At 38.1% G+C, this 15560-nt stretch overlaps 2 protein-coding genes across 2 annotated transcripts; both read left to right on the top strand.

The window, feature by feature from the left end:
- Window positions 1-4202: 4202 nt before the first annotated feature.
- Window positions 4203-11599, top strand: CBG06917 (the record flags this gene model as incomplete). The annotated part of the gene is made up of 9 exons (XM_045244320.1): window positions 4203-4280; window positions 5066-7306; window positions 10182-10288; window positions 10346-10483; window positions 10530-10601; window positions 10650-10730; window positions 10809-10901; window positions 10968-11061; window positions 11462-11599. The coding sequence occupies 9 exons, from the start codon at window positions 4203-4205 to the stop codon at window positions 11597-11599; spliced, it is 3042 nt and encodes a 1013-aa protein (XP_045093341.1).
- Window positions 11600-13085: 1486 nt separating this feature from the next.
- On the top strand, window positions 13086-14686 carry CBG06920 (the record flags this gene model as incomplete). Its single annotated transcript, XM_002642452.1, has 5 exons — window positions 13086-13466; window positions 13696-13983; window positions 14040-14135; window positions 14189-14454; window positions 14503-14686. The coding sequence occupies 5 exons, from the start codon at window positions 13086-13088 to the stop codon at window positions 14684-14686; spliced, it is 1215 nt and encodes a 404-aa protein (XP_002642498.1).
- Window positions 14687-15560: the final 874 nt, after the last annotated feature.

Below are 15560 nucleotides of genomic sequence, written 5' to 3'. Positions count from 1 at the left end.
CCGCCTTTGATTCACTTTTTATGTGTTTTTATTCGTTTTAAGTTGTAAGGCTTTTTTTCAGGAATTAAGATACAGTATCCGGCAGCGATAATTAAGATGTGTCAGAGCAACCTGCTCGAACATAAAAAGTGTTATGAATCAACCACAGAAAATGGGTCTGTGTATGTTCATGGTTACGTGATTTTCCCGAGGACTAAGCAGTCATCTACTCTTTCCGAGTCACCAAATTAGATGTGTCATATTGTATGACTCATGTAATCAGAAACAACTGCTTACCCATATTTAATGATCGATTCGTAACACACCTTATGTTCGAGCATGTTACTTTGTCACACCTTGATGGCCTCTGTCTGGTACTGCATCCTGACTAGTGTGTCGTCCCGCGAGACTTAAGTTCAGCAAAAGTTTAGAGGAATCAGCGAATCTCGAAAAAATCAGCTACATTCGTTCAGCTTTGTTTCGCACAAAGTTCAGAAAGTTTCATTTCTGGATTTCTCGGAAAACTCAAGTTCAGCATTTTCACGTTTTCGCATAATTTCGCAATTTCCCAGCTCAGCATTTTCCAGCAAGCTTTTCTTTTCTCGCAAAGTTTCGCAAAGTTTCGCGAGAAAAAAGGAAGTTCAGCGAGACAGACGTGATCTTTATGGAAAGGGGGTTTTTAGGTTCCAACTCAGAAGTATGTCATCTTTAACCTGTTGTCCCCTCTCACAATATCTATTATCCCATGAAAAAGTTTGATCAGTTCAATTCAAGCCCGAAGTTCGGAAATTTGGAAAAAAATTTCACATTTCAGAAAATCTTAATACAGATTTTCATAAATTCGAAACTTTCGAAAGTTGAAATTCTAAAAAAACCAAGAAAATCCAAATTTCGAACATTCGGATTGTGAACCATTTTGACACCCAGAAATGCCAAATATCGTATAATATATTAGAGGTATAGAGTTTTCGAATTCCTGAAAGTTTATTAAACCCAAATCTCCAAATTGGACTTTCGCAATTTCCAATGAGAACCTCACAAGGGTAGTGTTTTCAGACAGGCTATGAGAATTTCTTGAAGCTTTGGTCTATGGTACTTTAACCACTATTATTCATGTCTAGGTTAATAAATATCAATTTTATGTCACCATGCCCTTTTTTGTCTATTTATTCTCTTTTTCATTCTTTTTTCTTTTTATTCTTCCACGTATTTTTTACGTAATAAATACAATACAGTACAATACAATACTTTCGAACATGCTGATTACGGTGCTGTTTTTTTTCCCGCGTCCACTCACAAAAAATTTGTGACCTTTTAAGTGATTTCAGTACTAATTTCTCACTTTTGGAGTGAACTTTTGAAGGAGTTCAAAACAATTGTTCGGAGTTTTTCGTATTTAATTCGTACTTTTAAACGTTTTTCTACAATCTGACAACGTTTGCTCATATTTCAAAAAAAGTTTTTTGAAAAAAAATTCGCCATGGGGTCCCCCTTTAGAAATTTTTATAATTTTTTGAAAATTCTTCAAATGTGCTAAAATGATTTTTATACATAGAGAAGTGTAAAAATGAGTTTTTTCGTAAGAATTGATATCCTAAATACTTCTGGAAATCACAAATATGTGTTTTCTTTCCACCCACTAGCAATCAAATCTTTTGATAACAAGGATTTACATAATTCCTGACTGATTTATTACTGTTCCGTTGGCATTTCTGGGTATCAAAATGGTTCACAATCCGAATGTTCGAAATTTGGATTTTCTTGGCTTTTTTAGAATTTCAACTTTCGAAAGTTTCGAATTTATGAAAATCTGTATTAAGATTTTCTGAAATGTGAAATTTTTTCTCGAAATTTCCGAATTTAGGGCTTGAATTGAACTGATCAAACTTTTTCATGGGATAATAGATATTGTGAAAGGGGATCAACAGGTTAAAGATGACATACTTCTGAGTTGGAACCTAAAAACCCCCTTTCCATAAAGATCACGTCTGTCTCGCTGAACTTCTTTTTTCTCGCGAAACTTTGCGAAACTTTGCGAGAAAAGAAAAGCTTGCTGGAAAATGATGTAACGAGAAAATGCTGAGCTGGGAAATTGCGAAACTATGCGAAAACGTGAAAATGCTGAACTTGAGTTTTCCGAGAAATCCAGAAATGAAACTTTGCTGAACTTTGTGCGAAACAAAGACTGAACTGGTCTTGCTGAACAATTTGCGAAAACATGTAAAATTGTAAGACTTGTTTCGCGAGACGACACTCTAATCCTGACTCTCGAATAGATAATTACCTCGGTTGATTGCCCATTGACTGTCTTAAATGACACAGGATGTTTTTTTGAGGGCTGGTGGTCCGGTAAATAGTCAGAACCCACCACGGGGATGATGGAGCATTCTGAACCTAAGGACTACCAAGCCATTGTCCTCCCTAACCATGCACCTGACGTTCCCTGATAATTCGAATCGGGATTTTTCATTCCACTGCTCTGATTGCAAGAGTTCTCTCTCTCTCTCTCTCTCTCTCTCTCTCTCACGATCAGACAGACTCCTCATAAAGACGAGCAATTCCTGGAGTGAGCTTCACTGCCTCTATATGATGCATCGACACCTTAACAGGAGGAACTAGAAGCGGTGTAGGCAACGAGTCACCCGGTCGGCATACAGGACACAAATCGTCCCAGGGATATCAGTCCCTCGAGAACAAGAATTCAATTTTTTAATGTAAGCTGTCAATCATTGTCACAAAGAAAACAGCAAAAAGTTTTTCGAGGATGCCAAAGACTGAATTGACTTTTGGGAAGGACGATTCCAAAAACCATGAATTTCAAATGAAGAAGACGTTGAGCAAATAGACTCTACCCAAAATTTCTTTTGTTGAAAGATGGTGTGAGTTTTTTTGCATTAACCTATTTTGTACGAAACGATAAGAATTTTTAGTAAATGTCGCGAAAATTCTCAGAAACCGAAAACGGAAAATTTTCCCTGATTTTCCAAATGCACACATCTGAGAAATCGCAGTTCTTTCCTGTTACTAATCGATTTTTGCCATTACATTATGAAAACGATTAGCATAAAATTAATTTTTATAACTGCCTTGGAATATACTGAAACTTTGTCCCAGATACTTTTAAATTTCAAAGCACTTCTAGAAACTAAAAAGTATACATACCGTGAACCCTCTAATAGAATGCGCTCCCCCAAACATCAACTTTGAGCCTATATATCTCATTCCCAGTGAAAGATATGAAAAAGTGATAAACTGATAAAATGTTTATCATAATATCACTAATATTTTGCCAGTTGACCACTTTTTAATACTTTTCACAGGAACCGAGATAAAGTGTCTCAAAGTTGAAAATTAGAAATTCGTTCTAGTAGTGTGTTTTATGCATATTAAAATGCGGCATAAACCGCCGAAAATTGTCAAAAACTACAGTAACCCTAGTTTAAAATATGGGGAAATTGATAAGATAAAATAAGGCTCTAGAATGCTCCTTTAAAATTTGAACTTGCTTTGATTTCTAATATATACTTGAAGCTGGGGATACTGTAGTTTTTTTGGGTTTCTGGCGATTGAAAATATTATTTTTTGTATTGTATAGTTTGCAAGCCTAAATTGTATTTATCTGATAAATTGCAAGAGATCTTATTGTTGTAGATCAATTCAAGGCTTTTTGGAAATCCTATTTGATCTACTATTCCCATCCAAATCATATCTGCTTTATTTTCCGTTTTCAGGAAGCAATCCTTCTTTGTTTTTCTTCTATGTCCCAGTCACACTACCATCAGCTGACCTGATCCCCATAGAAACGTCATAGACCTCTCTAATTTGTCCATTTTTCTCTTCTTCCCTCTGCCACCTGTTCTTTTCAAATTCTACTATTAATTTTGGATGGTAACCTTTCCGGAGGGCATTCTTCTTCTTCTTGCCACAACCCTTCTCCTTTTTGTTGCCCTATCTCTCTTCTTTACGTCTATTCTCTAAATTTCTGAATCTCTCATTCTTGCACATTCTCTCTCACTCGTTTCCCTCCACAACATTCGTTATAAAAAGTTGAGGAGGCAATGAGAAGAACGCAACGGTTTTTTTTCGTCTTACACAAAATGGAACCCTTGCTCTTATCTTTTACTTTTTTCGTTGTAAACTCTATATTTTTCGCTTTAAACTCCAGCTAAATACTAAAATTTTGTCTTCAGCGATCTTCAAAAGATCAAAAATAGATTTAAAGGATGGTTAACAAGTTCAAAATCAAGGCAAAGCCAAAGAAGACGAAATCGGCTGGAACCGAGAAAATTAACGAAGAAAAAGTGAGTTTTTCTGAAATTTTTTTATGTGAAAATGTTGAAGTTTTGTTGGATGAAAAATTTCAAAAATTCATTTTTTTTTCATTGATACCGGAAACCTCAACATCCGAAGAAAAAGAAAATAGAGTGATTGGAATCAAAAAAGAAGAAAAAATCAAGCAAGAAGATAAGAAAGAAGAAGAATTAGAAGAAACCGATTCAGTGGTGAGCTATGTTCCAGAATTTTCGTAGCGTCATGTTTTAATGGTTCCCGTTTTGATGATAATTTTTAAAATTCAAAATTTCAAAAGTTTAATTAAACTGCTCGCCAAATTCTCGATGTTCTATGAAAATCTAGATAAAGCGATTCTAAAGTTTGAATATGAATTTTCTCTCAATTCTCATTAGAGTGCATTTTCGTGCCCTTACTATTGGCTAACAGCCAATTGGAAATGGTTAAATTTGAGTCTCTGAAAATGCACTTTTTGTTTGTTGGATGGTTCTGAAAATTTTAAAACCGGTCTTGGGATATATTTTTATTTTAAAGCGCCTTTCGAACCAAATGATACAAACCGAATAAGCCACTTTGGAGGAAGCTAGCTGCTCTTTTTTGAAACTTTCAGATCAAACATAAAAGCTCGAAGAACATTTCTAACGTCTAAAAATTGTAGTTACTTTCTGAAAATGGGCAACAATTATTTGGGGACAACTGAATGAGAATGCGTTGCAAAGAGAAAATAAACTGAATTTATAAAAAGAGCATGCTAGCATTGATTCTAGGGTCTTATCAATTCATAATTGTATTCCAGTCTTCCGAAAACGAAGGAGATGACCAAAGACCCTGCGAAGATTCCAAAAATTCGCCCGATTCGGGATTCTCTTTTGAATCTGGAGAAGAACAGGTGGCTCCGGAAACCTCAACGTCCCAAGAACAAGAGAATGGAGTGATTGGCTTCGAAAAAGAAGAAGAAAAAGAAGAGACCAATTCAGTGGTGAGTTTTGTTTCGGAAGTTTTGAAGTGTGATATTTTCTCAAGAAAAGAACATCAATTAATAATTTTATTCCAGACTTCCGAAAACGGAGCAGATGACCAAAGATCAGTTAAGTACCACAGCCACCAGAATTCCGAAAGATCACCGGATTCAGCACCTGGTTCCAGTTTTGAGGTCGTTTCAACACAATCCTCTGATTCTCCTTCCACTGTTAGTCAAGAATCCGATGTGGTCCAAGAAGAAGGAAGTGGACTACAAGAGGTTTGTTTCTTATTTATTTTTCGAATAAACTTATCAATTTCTTGTTTTCAGGTCCCTGAAACGGACGATGGTAGGACGGATCCTCTACAGAAGGCAACGGAACCAGACGTTTCAGAAGAACGACCGGAAATCCTTCACGACGAAGATGGAGTTGTTGCTCCAGAATCAAGAGCTGAAACCAGTGATGAAGAGGAGAAGAACGATGAGAAAATCCGTGAATATTTGCTCTGGTGGGAGAAGAAAGACAAAGTATCTAATGTTCAAGAATCCACTTCTAAACCTCCGAACACCAATTCTACCGAGGAATATGTAGTTGAGGAGCCAAAAGAAGCTCAAGCTTCTTCAAATCTGTCAAACGAATTTCCAAGAAACGAAGATTCTGAAAGTCGGAACTGTCAGAGCCACATCAGCAATTCTTCCGAGAATGCTGTAGCACCCACAGAAATTCAAGTTTCTCAAAATTCATTGAATGAAATTTCAACGAAAAAGGATTCTGAAAGTCAAAGATGTCAAGGCCAGAACTGGATTCAAAGCCAACAATCAAGTCGAGCTCCCAATCCATTCCAAAATCTATATACCAACCAATCCAAAGACCGAAATGGCTATCAACCTCGTCCAACGGTTCGTCGATATGTTTTTCCCCGTCTTAACAAGCCACCTCCAAATCAAGCTGAGGCATCGGACACTGACGAGGACGACAGTTACGATGACATGCCAGACATGAAGTCAGTTGAAGAGAGAGAAGCTGAAATTCGGAGAGCGGAAAGAAGCCGGCTGCCAGCTCACGATCCATTTGGAGGACCAGCACCAAGAGCGGATGTTCCCCGATACTCATTCGGAGTTCAACAGCAAGGTTACTCTGGAGAAAGAAATCCAAGTCCTGAGGGATCTTGGTCACGAGGATCTGGATCGGATAGAGGAGGAAATCGGATGTACCAAGAGCCAGATCGACAAGATTATGAAAGAGATGAGCGAATCCAAGGACGGAACAACTATGGATACTCTCGAAATGGCTCCAACTCGAATCTACAAGACAGAGGTCCGTATCGTGATCAAAGTTTCAATGATGTTAGAAACAACTACGGATACCAAACGGGGCCTCCAGTACGGGATCAACGGAGGGATTACGGTAGATCCGGAGAAAGAAGGGATCCTGGATATCAAGACGGTAGGAAACAACGAGATCGCTATGATGGGTCACAAGGATCATATAGAAATGAATCACCGAGAAAAGGATATGAAAATTGGAACCAAAATGAGAATCGAAGAGACGAAAGAGACTCTAACCGAAATTACTGGAATGGCTCACCTCGGCTTCCAGAGAACCAAATAGGTGACAGAGAATTAGTTGAAGAGGCTTTCCGGATGACTGGAATAGGTCGTCAGTCGTCCAGCCAGTCTTCTGGAAGCCAAAAGTCCGAAATGAACTTCCAGCAGAGATCCCAAGGACCAAGTCAGCCTGCTCCGTCTCCACAACGTCGACCACAACCATCCCAAGCTCCGGCGCAATCTTCTCAACCAACCCCCATCCAACGCTCAGAAGATTCCATCAGACGATATTTTGGTGATCCGACGCCTGTTCCAGCTCCACAGAACCGGATTCAACCAGTTGTCTTCAATCGGAATCCCATTCCTCCTCAACCACCACGTCCGGAAAGTCCGAAAAAGGAGAAGCAGTGTGAGAAGAAGAAAGAAGAGTCAAGAGAAGAAGCAGAAGCTCGACGAAGAGAGGAGATTCGGCTGAATGAGGAATTCCTTCGAAACGAGGGACAACGATATGTGGAGGAGGATCGACTGGTGAGTTGAGAGATAATAACTTAAAAACTGTAATGGGAAAGCCCCAACACTGTCAACTTTGACTTCAATTATCTCGATTCCTATAAGAGATATCACAAATCTGTCAACTGATAAATTATTTATCATATTAGGTTGGCGGGAAAGTCTTTGTCACTTTTTCAATAGTTTATTTCTCAAAGAAAAAATAACCGAATAATTAATTATATTGTCCATCATTATCAACAACATGTCTCCAACGTTCCCTCAATTTATGGATTCCATTGCGGTAGAATCCAGCCGGGCGTGAGGCAAAGTATTGTTTGAGTGCCGCTTCGACCGCTCCACGGGAATTGAAGCTTCTTCCTTCGAAGGCACGTGTCATATCGCCAAATAACCAATAGTCGGAAGGAGCAAGATCAGGAGAATACGGGGGGTGAGGGAGAACATTCCATCCATATCCCATCAGCTCCTGCTTCACTTGTTTCGAAACATGTGGGCGAGCGTTATCATGTTGATAGTACACTTTCTTGTCTTTCAGGGCCGAACGGTCGACTGCTTTCTTGAGGTTTCGTAGTTGAGTAGTGTAGAGGTCTCCAGTTATTGTTTTGCCCTCGGGCAGAAGTTCCCAGTAGATGGGGCCGTCCACTCCCCACCACACAGAGAGCATAACTTTTTTCGGATGAAGGTCGGGTTTTGGGACATCCTGTGGGCTCTCTCCTTCTCCAACCCACTGGGATTTCCTGTGGTGATGATTATCGTAGAAGACCCACTTCTCATCTCCGGTTATTAGCCGGTCCAGCCATCGATCGCCCGCGTGGAGAGTGAGAAGAGTAATCGAATCGTCGACTCGGCGGTCAAGGTTGGCTTGAGTCAGGTGATGAGGTATGAATCGACCAAAAAGTTTTCTCATTCCAAGAGACTTCAAACCTTCAAGGACTGTGCTATGGTGAACTCCGAATGTGACAGCTAGTTCACGGCTAGATTGAAATGGATCCGATTGCAATGCGTCTTCAGCTTGTCCAAATCCAACTCACGGGGTCTCCCAGAGCGATCCTTTTCATCGAGCGAGAAGTCATCTTTTTCGAAACGATGGAACCAATTGCGAATAGTATTGTAGTGAGGGGCATGTGTGTTGTACACATTCTTCAAGAAAGTTTCCGAATCCTTCATCGTGGTGTGAGATAGGAAGAGGTAAATCAAAACATGTCTGATGTGAATAGCAGTGGGAACAAACATATCGTTTCAATTACAGATGAGGAGCAGGGAAGGAAATGGGGACTTGTTTATATGGAAGGTTCTTATCACCTTGTTATTCACTAGAGTCGATATCATACACAGCCTCCATATACGAGAACAGTGATTAAACAAACAGAGTGACAAAGACTTTCCCGCCAACCTAATAATATCACCTATATTTTATTAGTTGACGAAGTTGTAACATCTATCTTAGGAATTGAGATTATTGAGCTTAAAGTTTACTTATGATTTAGCTCAAAAATAAAGAGCTGAACCGTCAGCTTTGAGATCAATTATCTTGGTTCCTTCAAAAGATATCAAAATTTTGTCAACTGATAAATTATTTTATCGGTTTACAAAATTTTGATATCTCTTATAGGAACCGAGATAATTGAGCTCAAAGTTGACGGTTTGGGAAGAAACTTGATCTTTGTACAGGGTGGCCGATAATGATAGGACGTTTCTAACCGTCTCCCATTATTCTGAAAAAACGTTCTTTAACTGTAATAACTTTTCCAAAATATTCAAAATATATAAGAATTTTCGTTTTATAACAAGTAATCATTATTAGAATCACGAGCTTTGACGGAAGCATCCAAACGCATCATAAAAAATGTGGCTGTGCGGCGGCTGTAATTGTGGATTTCGATCCACAACACGGTGCTGAGTCTTACGGATGGTTTTAAAGATGTCCAACAAACTTCTGAGTGGTCCAGGGCAAGAAGTTATGCTTCAAAACTGTCATTTGGTAGACCTGCGAGCCGATTTTTACCAAAAATCAGAAAATTGGTACTGGTTGCCGTGATTTTATCCCAAACCTTGACATTTTTACGGAAAAAGCAATTTGAAGATAAAATACGTTCAGGAGAATTGTTATCATCTTTTGGTAGCAATTGTTCCTGATCCCGACGGTTTGGAAGAGTTTCATCTGTGAAACCCTTTACGTCACACCAGATCTCGTCTGACAACGCCGCAGGTGTGGTGTGAAAAAAGTTTTTTGCATTTTTCGTGTCTGCAGGCGCCGGATGTATGAGAAAGGAACAGTTTATGGTAGACACGGTAACTACAAGTGTTTAAATCCTATTTGACGATTTTTGAACCCTGGACCTTGCAATACCAAGGTCAAAACCCATTTTTTCGCCGAACTTGAAGTTTGATGATCCCCCGAGTCTGGTGAATGTTCAAAGTTAATGGTGGTCTTCATTTTGGCTTTAATAGGTTCCTTTGATCCTTTTGAATATTTTCAAAAACATTTCGGACACTTGATGAGGAAATTCCAAGTCTTCTGGCCACATCAACACGTGCACCCCCCCCCCCCCCCTCTCGAGTGAATTTGCGATGTGGGTTGGTGTGGAGAAGTCTTCATAAATCCGAACAAAAAACAAAATGATACGAAATGGTATGAATCCCTGCCTATAGAGGGTCCCTACTTTCTATTAGTTTCGAAAGTTTTCATAATTTTTCCTTGGCGCCTGGCCAAGGAGCCCTCAAAAAAACGTCCTATCATTATCGACCACCCTGTATATGTGAAGAATTTGTAATTGTTATTTGTGAAATGAGCTAGTACTGTACTTGTTAAAAAAATTGAATATTGATGTCAGAAAACTCCCCATTATCTTTCAAACTGTGTCCAATAGAAATTTAAATGAGAATTTTCCAGATCCAACAATCAAAAGACGCCATGGCTGAGAGGAATCGATTCAATCCGAGACCAAGCACATCAGCAGGCTACTCCACCAATCAAGGATACCATTTTGAGGATCGGAAGTGAGTTTTTGAAGCCGAAAAGGTGTTTTTCTGGATTATAAATTTCTCATTCTTCAGTTATCCACTGATGAATGGTCCGTCGACGAGTGGTGGTCCTTGGAACAACCCCCAGCAAACCTTCCGACCGTATCCAGCTAGCACTCCTAGTGAGAATGGACACTACGGTTCACAGCAGCAGAGTTCCGTATACCCACAGTATGTCCAACTGAATATATACCTTTAAAAATATTTATTTTTTCAGAAATTGGGCTCCGAATAATGGTCATCCGGGATCGGTGCCGACGCAGGGCTACGAAATTCAAGGATACCAACAGTATGCTTTCCTGATCATTCACCTTGAAAAAATGGTTTAATTTTTCAGAAATTTCGGTCCGGATCGCGGCCAGCAGGGACAGATGCCGCCCCAGTTCTACAGCAATCAAGGATACGGCAATCAAAACAGGTTAGTGTTTTTAAAGAGAACAATGTATCCAAAACCTCACTGAATTTCTCTTATTACAGTAATCTTTAAACTTTTCAGTTATGCTCCACAGCCTGCTCCGATGCCTCCTCTTCATATGCCACCAGAGTTCCAGCCACCAGGAAGTTTCCCTCCAGAAAGACAACCTTCTCGGTTAGTTTTTGACCTACTTTTTTGTCAAATTCAAAATTTTAAAAAATCAGAACCTTATTTTCTCAGATTGCTCATCTCCCACCACACTCCAAGAGAATACGTCATTTCGGAGATAATGAGCTTTTTGAGGAGAAATGAACAAGCCGGCTATCCGGTTTATGTAAGTTTTTTTTCTGATTTTCGAAAGGTCTTTCAGTAGAAAAAAGGCATTCAAAAGTTTTCAAATTAAAAAAAATTATTTGAAGGTGGTGTACGGTGAAATTTTTTATTGCATCAAAATGTAAAAATTTTAAAAGTTTGAATTCGCGCGCTTTTACTCACCGGGCGGCCTAGAAAAAACCTCGTCCCTAAGGGCTTTCAGCGTATTTTTCGATGCAGTTTTCTCGATGAAGGAATTTTTTTTGAATTTTTTCCTTATTTTTATGTCAATCTACATGCATTTCTGCACATTTGATGCAATAAAAAATTTCACCGTACNCCACCTTTAAAAAATGTGAAATTTCGTATGAAAATTTGAAATTTTGTCTAAAAATTTCCAAATGAGATATATGATTTTTCAGCTGGTGACGTTCCAACAAGAAATGCCACTCGATCCGGCATTCAATGTTTTTGCCTTCATCCAACAGGAGATGAAGTCGTCAGTAAGGATTGGCTACTCTCCCAACCCGGAGATGCATCAATTTTATCTTCGTCTTTAATTATGATTTCAACTTTTTTATAATTTAGAATTTTAATAATCTAACGAGATTGTAACTAACCTGTGATATTGAAATGTTTTAATAATAAAGTTTGTAATAATAAGTTTATCTTTCTGTGTAATTTTGACAATTCCAAGAAGATTCCAATTCCAGGGAAAATTTTCGAACAAGTCCAGCAAATGTTTAAGAAGGGGAGACAAGAGATTCTCCGGAGTTTTTTTTTTGAAGTTAAGGTTCACTCTGTGTAGAGCTATCGTGCCCCCTTGTATGTAATTATCTGTTGTATGTCGTCACCTTTCAGCTTCGCCCGCGTAGCTCAGTGGGTAGCGGCGCGGCACCTCCAATATTCGTCGTATTACTGTCTTCTTTTTACTGTCTTCCTTCATAAACGTTATTGTAGATTTTTTAAACCATCTGTCTCTTCTTTTTTTCTAAGTTTTTTGGTAATAAAGTTTTTCAAACAACTTTCATTTTTGTGACATTTTAAAAACTGAGATCATTATAAGGAAGAATTTTTCAAAAAAAATTTTCAAGTTGGAAACATTATGAAAACTTCACAACAAGATTGGATTGTTTTGGAATTCAGATTTTTGATAACTCCCCTAGGAACCGAGATAATTGAGCTCAAAGTGTACGTATTGAGCGGGCTTCTAGTATCCCTGCATCAATTTTCAGTTACTTTTTTGCACTCATGATTCATTGTGCAAAAGAATAATTTTTCTATTCGTGACAATTTGAATATAGAAACCATGATTTGTGCCGATATCTTGTGTTGTTGTGCCGGAGATCGAAAAACCAATTCGTTTCCCCCTTGGTCGTAGTTTTCCGTGTATTTGTCCTTTTTTCCTCTCATTCTCTCTCAACCTGCGTCTCGTTTTCTCTCGGTTCTCGCTTGGTTTCTTGAACTCGCCATTTTCTGGCTGTTTCGTTTATCTTTTTGATTCTTTTCAACTTTTTCCGTTCACTTTTGAGAGTTTTGAGTCATTTGTTGAAACCAAGTCATAATATTTTTCGCCAAATGTTGGTGACTTTCGCAATTTGTCGAAATGTTGTTCTGAGCCTCTATAATATATCCAGATACATTTGAATTTATTGATTTTTAATTTTCATGTCCTCTCCTAGTTTTTGAATGAGCCACGAAAATCGAAGCTATGGAAGAGAGCATTTGGTGGCAGCGACGACAGCCGAACTACCGTAACTATCAAATATTATTTACTTTTTTTTGATTTTCATCCGTTTCCCGGCAATTTTTTAGATGATTCGGTGGTTCTCGTTACTGGGTCCGTTGGCCACGCCCACAAGCTTTTCTCTTCCACAGCTTCGATTTTTTGTATCAGAATGATTAACCTGAAATTATCGATGTTTTTTCTCCCTCCTAGTTTTTTAATCAGCCACATTCTTTATTCAATCAACCGAAACTTGCTTTCAATACATCTCTCTTTTCTGTTCCCAATCTTTAAAAAATTCCAAATTCACAGATTCCATCATGTCAACACCTTCTGAAGATGTTCCGAAAGAAGGAGAAGAAGAACCAAAAGAAGAAACTAATGAGTTGGCATCGGAATTCAATTTCTTCGACTTATTTGATGGTATGGAACATGAAAATGATAAGGATCCCAGTAGAATTGCCAACAAAAGTGATATGATATCGTTGATAAAATTTATCGGAGGATTCGAGAAATGGAATGAGTTGAATGAGGATTGTCGAATGGCCGTGGTGAAGTTCTTAGAGTACAAGGATAGATGCAAACTTGGAATTTGTTCCAAAAGAGACTATGAAACTGTGAAATCCACTCCATTGGATGTGTACAAAATCTCAATCTACGATAATGAGAAGTATCATTATTCGTTCCGCGAGGAAGATTTTGTAAGTTACTGTAAGCACTCTATTAGGAGGACACCCTATACTTGCATTTGGAGCGCAATTATCTCGATTCCTATTAAAGGTATCGAAAGTTTCAACTGAAAAAAAATATAGGAGATATTATGATAACTAATTTCTCATTTGACCACTTTTCGGTATCTTCGACAGGAAATGAGGTATATCAGCTCAAAGTTGACTGCTTAGGGGCATGTCTTCAATTTTTCATTTTCAGGACAACGTGGTAGTTGAAGTGCAACTTCATCACGACTTTAATTCTGGTAAACGATTTGAATTGATTTTTTCACAACTCGGAGAAGACACTCAAATCCAATGGTATCAGTATATTCCCAAGCAACGTCCAAAAAATAGAAGCCTAGTTTTGAAATCCTGTAATTACTATGAAGAAGCTGTGAAATTTGCTGAGAAATGGATGAAAAAGTGTAATTTCGAATTGAAGGATATCAAAATCGAAATGAAGAACTATCCGATGGATAAAAGTAAAATTAAGAGTCTTCGAAATGTAAATGTATTCGAATTGGCTCTGATGACGTGGAAACATTCCGTTGGTGGCTCCAGAAAGTTCCAAATCAGCTGAAAGATGTTGAACTGGTTGCACTGGATGCTGATCGCGAAGTCTTCACTATCCCATCAGATCTTCTGAACGCTCCACAGGTAACTTGAATTTTTGAAAAAACTCGACGAGGTTTTTAATTTTTTGTTTCTAGATAATGCAAACTTCTGACTTCTACTTCTGGTGTCGTGCTGAATTCTCAGATGAGCAATTGTTGAACTTGAAAGCCAGTAGTTTAAGCTTCGATTGTGTGAATATCACCGATGGAGGAATCAACGAGTACATCAAAAGATGGATCAACGGAAAAGGAGTACCGAAATTCAAGAGAGCTCTTTTGTGGGGCAATAAAGCTCGAGACTATGCAGAATTGACACGTGGATTGGAATATAGACAATGGGATGCTGCATTTGAAGAGGAAGCGTAAGTCGCTATTAATCAGGAATCTAATAAATTCTTTGAAAATTTCAGAGCAGGATTCTGTGGCGATTTCGAGCGAGTTTGTGGTCGTGGAAATTGTGTACAAATCTACAGTAAAATCGATCCATATGAAAGTCTAACCTTGAATGTCTCAAGTGACTGCGTGGCAATTTACTGGACCGGACACAAACATGAATATAATGGAAGAACGTATTCTGATTATTCGATCCCTTGAACATATTCATATTTGTGTTGCAACTTCCAAAATAAATTTATTTATCTGTCGCTCTTTACTGTATTTCCTCTCTTAGAAGCCCACCGAAACAGTCAACTTTGAGCTCAATTATCTCGATTTCTGAGAATTTTATCAAAATATTGTCAACTGATAAAATATTGGTGATGTTATGATAAATAATTTATCAATTGACAAATTTTTGATATCTCTCCTAGGAATCGAGATAATTGACCTGAAAATTTACATTACAGCAATTAAGGTGTTCAAACAGCGTTTATAGCATTTTCCAATTTTCAAAATTGGAATTTTTTCAAAAAAAAAACAATGGTATTTTGTTCATGTCAACGTTAGGTATTAAAAAAATAAATCTCAAAAAAAATATTTATGAAATTGAAGAAATCGGGCGAGGAGTTGGTGACTTTGTGAATATAACTCGATCGAGCCACTGAAATTGAATATTTTCAAATTAGAAAATCTTCTAGAACTTGACAAAGCGTTTTTAAATCTAGAGACACAGACAACGAGACATTCTAGTTGTTTGTGTCTCTTCAAAATTTCAAAGCGCTGTATCTCATTGTCAGCTCCCAGACAGCCTACTAAGCTGGTTTTTGGACATGATAAGAGCAAACGTTGAGTAATTTCTGAAAACACTTACAGCTAGCGGGAAATGAAGATGAATTTCAATCCAGCAAGGGATTGAAGACAAAAAACCAATTTGTTTTCTGTTAGTCGTAGTGTTCCGTGTATTTATCTCTTTTTCCCTTTCGTTCTCTCTCATACTGCGTCTTGTTTTCTCTCGCAATTCTCTGTCTGTTTCGTGTATCTTTGATTCTTCTGAACTTTTTCCATTTACTTTTGAGTCATTCGTTGTAAA

The sequence above is a fragment of the Caenorhabditis briggsae genome, assembly GCF_000004555.2.
Source record: "Caenorhabditis briggsae complete genome, chrIII, whole genome shotgun sequence".
Taxonomy (NCBI): domain Eukaryota; kingdom Metazoa; phylum Nematoda; class Chromadorea; order Rhabditida; family Rhabditidae; genus Caenorhabditis; species Caenorhabditis briggsae.
The sequence above is the reverse complement of the archived record's forward strand: the minus strand, read 5'-3'. Positions and strand labels throughout refer to the sequence as shown.